This window comes from Macrobrachium rosenbergii, chromosome 48 (assembly GCF_040412425.1).
Source record: "Macrobrachium rosenbergii isolate ZJJX-2024 chromosome 48, ASM4041242v1, whole genome shotgun sequence".
In the NCBI taxonomy this organism is placed as follows: domain Eukaryota; kingdom Metazoa; phylum Arthropoda; class Malacostraca; order Decapoda; family Palaemonidae; genus Macrobrachium; species Macrobrachium rosenbergii.
This window is the reverse complement of record NC_089788.1, coordinates 63775316-63785219: the sequence shown is the minus strand read 5'-3', so window position 1 is coordinate 63785219 and position 9904 is coordinate 63775316. Positions and strand designations below refer to the sequence as shown.

Here is a 9904-nt window from a genome sequence, read left to right as displayed (position 1 = left end):
TATATATATATATATATATATATATATATATATCTTTTAAAGATTGCTGTTCTGGGAGTCAATTTATAGAACTGTAGTTTCTTGATATTCCTTTTATCAATTTAATATAACTTACTAATTTGGCCTAAGAACTTGAATTGTAATTATATTAAATGACTCTCATTGTAGATTCTGCAGTATAGTTTGAATAAATTTAATTTCGACGTAAAAGAAATCAATCGGTTGACGATCGAACAGCATCTATTAGTTAGTAAATAGCTCACAGTTATATCTATGCCAATGTTGATCTAACGTTCGTCCCTGACATTTGGTTTTGTTTCCCTGAATTCGACGCCGACCTAAATCAGGGTCCCCCGCCAAGTCCGGTTCCCCTAAGGGCGGACAACCCAAGTACCACCTCACCCATCACCAGCAGACTCTCCGTCACCCAAGGCAGCCAAGGTGAGAGTTTATTAGTGTATTATTTACTCTCAAATACTTGTTATGGCGCTATAGTGATGTGCAAGTATATAGTTTTGTCTTATATAATATAGTTAGTTTATTTTATATACCCTTTATTTAACGTAGCGGCATGTTAGTTTACAGTTTTGTCTTATGGCCTGCCCACACTATCGGGCATGCCCGTCGGGCACTTCCGGCCGTTTGTATTTTCTCTGGCTTCTGAAGCAGTGTTACCAGACAATCGCATTGCTGTGGCTCCATACTCGGTCGGTCAGTTTAGTGGAACGGGTTATGGGAACAGTGTTTGCTCGTCGGGCAGTGCCCGCTGGTTTGGACAGGGGTTTATATAGCTAATTTATTATCAAGTACTTATCATTTCACTGTAGTGATATGTTAATGCATACAGTTTTGTTTTATAGAATATATATAATTTATTTTCAAATACTCATTTCACTGTCGTGATATATAAGTATACATTTTTATCTAAGAGAATTTATTTTTATATATTTATCATTTCACTATAGTGATATGTTAATATACAGTTTTTTTATGTAATATAGATAATTTATTTTCAAATACTTATTAAGTCACTATAGTGATCTGTAAGTGTACTGTTTGTCTTATATGTTAGATATATTTTATTTTCAAATACTTATTATTTCACTGTAGGTTTATGTACGTTTACTGTTTTTTCTTATATATTATAGATGAGTTATTTTCAAATACCTATTATTCCATTATAATGATATGTAAGTATACAATTTTGCCTTATATATTATAGATAACCTAGGCACACCTGTACCTAGATAGATAGATAGATAGATAGATAGAGAGATAGATAGACAAAGTTGGAGGTGAATGTTAGTAAGAATATGGTTGCAATGATAAAAAAAAACCGAACACATAACAGGAATGTTAATGTGGATGGAGAAAGATTAGAAATGGTTAGTTCGTATAAATATTCTGATTAAATGTAGCGATTGATGGTAGGAAGAGAGAATGAGAGAAAGATTAGGCTAAGAAAAGAATGTAGTAGGATGTAGGCAACAAATCTGGACGTAGTTCTTGTAAATGAATGCTGAAGAGGAAATGATTTAAGTCAAGAGCAAGTTATTAACAAAACTAGATCGAGGCAAAAATTGGGATCTTTGAAGGGATTATTGTTATCTCTCATCTATGACAATGAATTGTTTGTGAATGGAAATGAAGAGTAAAAGGTTGCAGGTTAAAGAGGATTTCAAGAGTGAAAAATACGACGATAAAGAAAATATGTGCTGAAAATATGAACGTAGGTGAAAAGATGGATTGTGTTTTGGGACGGCTTAGTCATGTGGGGAGAATGTATGGTTCGGAGGTGTTGGGAATTAGGAGAAGAGAAAGATCTGGAAAGTGTAGGACAGATGATGTGGCAGAGGTGTTAAAACAGAAGTCAAAATGTCCTAGAGACGAGTCACTTTGTATATGAAAAGAGGCGAACGGTGCACAGCTGATAAGGGATCTATAGCAGTGACCGTTTTCCTGTTATTTTTCTTGAGCCACTCCCTCGTAGTTTATAAATAAATAAATAAATAAATATACATACACACACACATATATATGTGTGTGTATAATTTATATATATATATATATATATATATATATATATATATATATATATATATATATATATATATATATATATATATATATATATATATATATATATATATATATATATATATATATATATATATAATATATATATATATATAATTACTATATGTGTGTCTTGCAAGATATAAAGTAAATGCATGCCTCTTGCAGTAAAAGCATTCTCTCTCTCTCTCTCTCTCTCTCTCTCTCTCTCTCTCTCTCTCTCTCTCTCTCTCTCTCTCTCCTATTTAGCATCTTTTGCATCTTGTTCCAAGTTTATCGGGCCACTATTAAAAAGATTGTTTTAATCTCTTCCACAAACGTTAATTATCTCATTTTTGCATTGCTATATATGTAAATTAGTTTCACACGCGGCATGTATGTAGAAATGCGTTTTTGCATGTTTTACACGTATTGTATGCGTAAACATATCCCATTTTTTTTTGTGAGTAAGGGTAAGGAGTCATTTTCACCTGAGGTAACATTTTCAAACCATTTGGCATCTTTTAATTTCGTCCCCAACCTTATTCAGAGGAAGGAAAAATGCATGATATAATCTGGCTGATCTCTTCTATCACGAGATCCATGGCTCATTTGCTGCGATTGGTAACTCACCAGGATGTGGTGTAAACCTTTTGTAATATGCTTTACTTCTATTGCGTAATCATTTTTATTGACCACACGTATGATTTACCATAATCTTGCGCATTAAACTTGAATTTTTCAAAATCCCGAGTCTTCTTGAAATTTCACTTGAAAGGGAGATTAGACGAGTATTTCAGGCGATTTAAAATGGAAGGGATTATAGCTGAAGTTCATTGATACGAAATTAATTAAGTATTTCCTATTGTTTTCCATAGTCCAAAACTTTGATTAAAGGCAAGACCGATTATTGAAACCGAGAAAGTCGTAAATATTCAGTGGATCTGATCATCGCAGGGAGAGGATTTGTCTTCCCGTAGTTCTTGTTTGTTTTGTAGTAAGAATGATTTAGTTAATGGCAGTTGAGTAAAAATAGGTTTCATGTTATAGAATAAAAGACTACGTGCAATCTTCAACAAGGAGTGAGTTCATATTCTAGAAAGGGATTATATTAATGGGGATAGTGCTAATAGTGAATGAGAGAAACTCTGAGTTCGTGTTTGAGGAACACATTAAATAGTTACATAATGAATTCGTTTCAGGACTAGAAATTATTTTGATGTACTATGAACATGATCTATCATCAGTAATTAAACGTCAGTTGCTAAGAACTGGAATATCCATTCATTCCTAAGGTATCTTAGACTCTTTCTTAAGATACCTTAGACTCTTTCGTTCTCGTCTCACATGAAAGTTAAGCACTTAAATATAAGTAGATTTCTTCCAGAATACCTAAGATACCTTTGTTCTTCAGCTAGAAATTTCATCATTAACTTAGTACCCTGGTAAAATGAAATTATTAGATCTTTAAACTATAAAAACTATCTTTCTCTGAAATTTAATGAAAATAGTTTTTTCCTATTGCCAAACATATATCGTAATTGACTGTCTTATAACTAAACACTCATGACATGGTACTTTGTAGAACAGGACATTTTGAATATAACAAACCTATGTTTGTGGAATCTTATAGCAAAGCTAAGCACTATTTCAGTCTGAAAAACAATGATATTTTAGGACACGGGCACATAGTCATTGTTAAAATCCCCACTTGGTGATTAATCGTATTTCAGATGGATCTAGGCTACGGATACAGACCCGTTCATTTAGAATTATTGATAGAGAAACAAAATTCTGTTGAGACGGTCGACAGTGCCGACAGCTTTTGTTACGGTTCACTCACAAATATAGTACAGTAACTTTAGTTATAATAGGTACGGTACGCTCAATTCTGGACATGTACGTAGATTTTTGATATTTCATCGGTCAGTAATTAACCATGAATACGACTGATGTGACGTCGCTAACATCACAGGACCGGTATAAAAATAATGGCTATAGAGTGTTTATATGCCCCACAAAATTTGTCCCATGCACATTGCATATAAGATTTCACTATAAATAAGTAGGGTTTCTAATGCTATATCTGTGAACATACTAACTCCGTGTCCTTCAGTTAAATGAGATTTGTATGATTGACTCTACCAGTATTCTGTATGAAATTTAGTTCTACCAGCCTCCACCAAGAACACAACCTGTCGCCGGAAAATACTAGTCTTGCGTCAAGTCATTAAACGTAGATCATGATAAAACATATAAAACATGTAGAACTCAAATGAAAAGAGAGTAAATATTGACTTAAATTGGAGCCCACAAGGGGACCTGCTCACGTCCTTCCTGTTTAAGACTGGAAGAGACAGTGTGCCCCATTCCTGACCAATATGCCTCCCACCCATTTCAAATAGGGTATCTGTCCCTTTTATTTTTGGATGTATGTCATTTCGTAGTGCCTTTTCCAATTACTTAGTTGCATGTGTCTTTAAGTAAGTTATTTTGAATGATCCTATTATTGCAATGTCCCAATTTCAAAACTGAGTTATAAGGGGTGAAGTTGGACCTACTTCCAAAAATTCAAGCCTGGAGGTTCCTTGGAACCAAAAATTAGGTCAATTTTATTTATGAGGGGGGGGGACTTTTTTTCAGCTTAATGATTCTCTCTCTCTCTCTCTCTCTCTCTCTCTCTCTCTCTCTCTCTCTCTCTCTCTCATATCTTTTATTTTCTTTCACTTGAATTCATGAATACTATCGAAGGGTTGAGATCACTTGAATTCATGATTGTACTGAATGGTCACATTCACATGAATTAATGATTTTAAGGTGAAGGGTTGAGTTGACATGGATTCGTGAGTTTTGAATGAATGGTTAAGTGCACTTGAATTCATAGTTTTTAAAAGAAGGTTTGAGTTCACGTGAGATTATGAATTTTAAATGGAAGTTTGAATTACCTTGAATTTGTGATTTTTGGATGAAGGTTTTAACTGACTTGAATTCATGATATTTAGATGAAGGGTTGAGTTCACTTGAATTGTTATTTTTAAATGAAAGGTTGAATTTACTTAAATCCATGAGTATTGGATGATGGTTTGAGTTTGCTTGAATCCATTATTTTTAAATGAGGGGTTGAGTTGACATGAATTCGTGATTTTTGAATGAATGGTTGAGTGCACTTGAATTCATAGTTTTCAAAAGGAGGTTTGAGTTCACTTGAAATTATGATTTTTAATGGAAGTTTGAATTACCTTGAATTCATGATTTTTGGATGAAGGTTTTAGTTGACTTGAATTCATGATTTTTAGATGAAGGGTTGAGTTCACTTGAATTGTTGATTTTTAAATGAAAGATTGAATTTACTTGAATCCATGAATATTGGATGATGGTTTGAGTTTCCTTGAATCCATTATTTTTAAATGAGGGGTTGAGTTGACTTGAGTTTATGATTTTTAGATGAAGGGTATATTTCATTTGAATTCATGATTATTATATGCTTTATATAAAATTATATATATGTATATATATATATTTATATATATGTGCGTGAGTGTGTATATATATATAATTTTATATAAAGCATTTATGTATATATATTTATATATATATATATATATATATATATATATATATATATATATATATATATATATATATATTTATATGTGTGTGTATGTATATTCATATATATAGATCGACAGATAGATGCAGGTGCGTTTTATCTGTTTTATTCTTTTACTGTAAATTTACAGCAAGGACTCCAATATGACCTATAAATCAACTTCTGCTAAAAGAAATATTGTGAAAGGGAGTGAATTTACGTTTAAATGTGCTCGTTGTTTATTTCTCTTTATGATTGCATGTTATATCACTTGTATATATGTGACAAGGCCCGACATGTTTTATTCTGTGCATGTTGTAATGGATTTTTTTACATCACTTTATATAAATGCTGGTTGAGTGTTTTGTTGTAATGGAGTGTTCTAGTCACGGGAAATTTTTCGTTTAATAGAAAATAGATATTTATATTATTAATTTCACGAATATGCCTTTTCCTCCTCTTCCTCGTTCCAAAATGTCGTTTCCCCTTCTCTTAGACTGAGCAACTGGTTCTATTCTCTCCCACTTGTACTTCATTAATATCCTATCTTATATTCCCGTATTAAAGTTTTACTTATTTTCTTATATTTCAGTCGGTCATTTTCCCCATCGAACTCTCATAACTGTGCTTATGAATAATTGTTATTTTTCCAAACGCGTTCCTTAATTAATGTCATTATATTTAATTCTGGCATTTTCGCCATCTGAGGTTTAATTACTGTTCTAATTCATGTTTCACCTTTCATTAGTGTCATCTTTCCCCAGTGAACTTTCATTAGCCTGCTTATAAGTATTCGGGAGCCCTTTTTAAATTATTGTATCTATATTTTATATTAGGAGTACATTCTCAATTTTTTAAATTGTTACATGCCTATTACAGTGTATTTTTTTCGTCCTATTGCTCATTTATTTCTAGAAACTGCGCTTTCTCAGTATGATCTGCCAGATATAAATACATTATATCCTATCTGTCTATCTATCTATATTATATATATATATATATATATATATATATATATATATATATATATATATATATATATGTATATATATATATATATATATATATATACATGTATATTATATATATATATATATATATATATATATATATATATATATATATATATATATATATATATATATATATATAATATACATATATATTATATATATTATATATATATATATATATACATGTATATATATGTATATATATAAAATTACTGTTCTAATTAATATGTCACCTTTCATTAATATCATATTTCCTCATTGAATTTTCAATAGCGTGCTGATTAGTATTTGGGACCTTTTTTTTTTTTTTGTATGTATTTTATATTATGAGCACATTTATTTTTTTTTATTTATTCTCAAATCAACTCACATCACTGTGCATATACAAAATTCTCGTTGTCCCCAATTCAACTGTTATTAATTTACTTATGAATATTCATATTTTTCACCCGATCATACCCAGAAGCCCAGCGGTGAACCGGAGATACAGCGAGGGCAGGGCATCCATCCGTGACCTGGCCAGTGACGCGGAATGCGACCTGAGGTGGTGAAGTGACCCCACATTAAGACAACACTCAGTGACACGGCACTGGACCTACTTTTTCGTGGCATTAATATGTCGGGTTATGAAGCTGAAAAAGTGAGAAAACATAGTCCTTAAACAAGTGTCATGAGACATGCAGTGACGTGAAACGCAGAAAGTGACATGACACTTCGAAGGGTGACATGACACTTTGGAAAAGTGACACCGTAGGTCCTTGAAAAAGGGAGAAACGTGTCAGTCACAAAAAGTGACATGACTGATCGTTGTTAAAGCGAAGAAAATATTTTTTTGTTGTATACTCTAATACTGGATATAAATAGCCGCATCTTCCACTCCATGAAGTGATTATTTGAACTTGTGAAGTGATATTTGCTCTGTGAAGTGATAGGTCGGATGAAGTGAGGCGAGTTATGGGGGCTTCATTTGGGAAACGAAACCATAAAAGATGGAATGGTTGGAATTAATGTTATGGCTGGTTCAATCTCGCAAAAATAAGTGAATTCCTCTGAAAAGGGGATGAGAGAATCGTTCAGTATACAGAACTGCAGAGATTCATTTCAGTATCGTTATAGTTTATATTTGAAAATTATTTTAATTATAGAATTTGAGGATATTGAAAAAATATTCATAATAAACAGAAATTACAAATGAAAATTCCAGTCTAATCAGAGGTATGTACCTGGAGACATCGGAGTAAAATCGCACGAACTTTTACAGAGGCGAAGAGCCAGCGATTTGATAAACACGCGGAAACAAAAGAACAGAACGATGCGAAATCTGTTTCAAGAGGAAAGCGCTGGACGCGAATCTTTGGGCTAACATCATATTTTATTGTTTGCTATTGAATATTGTTGTTGGCGATTCGAAGGATCCAGTTACTGGAGAGATTGTTGGAGAGAGAAAGTTAGCTTCGGCATTGTTGGAAAGAAAGGGTAATTACCGCAGATGAGAGACAATACAGCAATGTTTCGCTCGGTGTTTATAAACGAGAAACAATGCAGAAATGTTCCATGGTGTTTTTGGGAAGGGGAAAGAGAGAGGGTGGGGGGGAGAGGAAGAGGGAGGGAGGGAGGGAGGGAAGGAAGGAGGGAGAGAGAGAGATGTTGTTTCATTGTTATTTGTTGCAGGAAATCGCTTTAATGGAGCACAATATAATACCTTCCATTTTCGTTGTGATAAAGTTTATGAATTCGAGTGTACATAGATAAATGTTTATCGTGTCTGTTTTGCTGAGAGGCTTTCATTTGTATATCGGCTTTTATCGTTCTGATTGCTGTTCCTATTATGGGTTTAGCCTTTCCATTTTTTCAAATAGATATAAGTGAATGTATATTGCTGAAGAGTATGTTACAGATATGCTTTGAAAAATAAAAATATGTTGAAAGTTACACACAATATTGAAAATTTAAGTTAGTGTTCATGTTTTCATTTCACTCATGAAACGAAGTAAAATCTTGGTTCATAATATACTTTGAAGACTGACGTCACTGCCTTTTTTGCATATTTTTGCTTTTCGGTCGAAAGTATAATCCGATATTCAAATGGACCAGAATCTATACGACTGAAAAAATCTATATTTCGGTGTCTTTCGTTCTCAGCGGATGCTCCACGTGATGCTTATTATACTGTATATTAAAAGATCGATATATCAAAAATAATAAACCAAATTAACCAAGTATGTTGTCATGACGTAAATGTCTATTTATCATGAGGGGGTGCTGAGGAAGCCCACTTTATGAAATGTATATACTTCTTGGATATTTGTGTGATACTTAAACACCTCAAAACGTTAGAGTGAGTGAAGAGGATTATTTTTATTTAAGGATCATGTGAACTACAGAACTTCGAATTGTCCCGTAAACTGGCTATTGATATGTGATCTCGTGTGCTTTTCCATGAAAAGTATGATTTATTGTGTAATTCCTTATTATGCGTAAATCCACTGACCTCTATAACTGGATCGTTTACTTATTGGCTTTGGCGTTTGACGCCATCTTGGGACTCTCTTCTTGGCACCAGTGTTCCTTCAGACGTTGTTTCCACTACAGCTTTAACGGAAACAACTTGGAGTAGGCTCATATGACGAGAAAGGATTAAGATTCCTGCTTGACTCGTTAGCAAGACCCCAAGATTCTGGCTAAGAAGGCCATCAATCCAGTTATGTTAAAGTGGAGTGAAATTAAAGCAGGCAACTGCGAGGTTCCTGTTTAAAAATCGCCGTTATGGAAGGGCAGTGAAGGCTGGAAACTCCGTAAGAATTTCCAAAGACGTTTCTCGAACTTAACTGTAACTCTGTTCTACGTGTGATATTATCTCGTGCCAAATAGAATCTATTTACCCCGTAGTTATACAAAAGATGAGCTCCTTTTTAAAGAGAAGAAAGACGATCCACATAGTTTAGCTTATTTTCATAAATTTATTATTGAGTCATGTTTTGATACCTCCGTGAGGCTACAGGCTTTACCCCCCCGACCATTTTTTGAGGGACCTCCTCAACCCGAAGGGATTTTCCTGCTTGCGTGGACATCAACTCCTCTCTTCAGGAATCCATGACGTCAGGAGAATCTCCTCTTACGAAGAGAAGGCTCCCATGGGTGTGATAGATATTTATATAATAAATTAATGCAGTTTGCGAATCAAGAGACCCGTTTTCTTACCGATTTACTTATCAGTTCTACCAGGATTGCATCGCGGGTGCCTGGA

At 33.4% G+C, this 9904-nt stretch overlaps 1 protein-coding gene across 1 annotated transcript in view; it reads left to right on the top strand.

Moving 5' to 3' along the window:
- Nucleotides 1-8239, top strand: part of LOC136831124 (cell adhesion molecule Dscam1-like) — a 498139-nt gene extending 489900 nt beyond the window's left edge. Inside the window, exons 36-37 of the mRNA XM_067091077.1 lie at nucleotides 348-441; nucleotides 7121-8239. Of these exons, the coding sequence (XP_066947178.1) occupies nucleotides 348-441; nucleotides 7121-7208 (182 nt within the window). The 3' untranslated portion in view covers nucleotides 7209-8239. The remainder of the gene's footprint in view (nucleotides 1-347; nucleotides 442-7120) is intronic.
- The last annotated feature ends 1665 nt before the right edge of the window (nucleotides 8240-9904 follow it).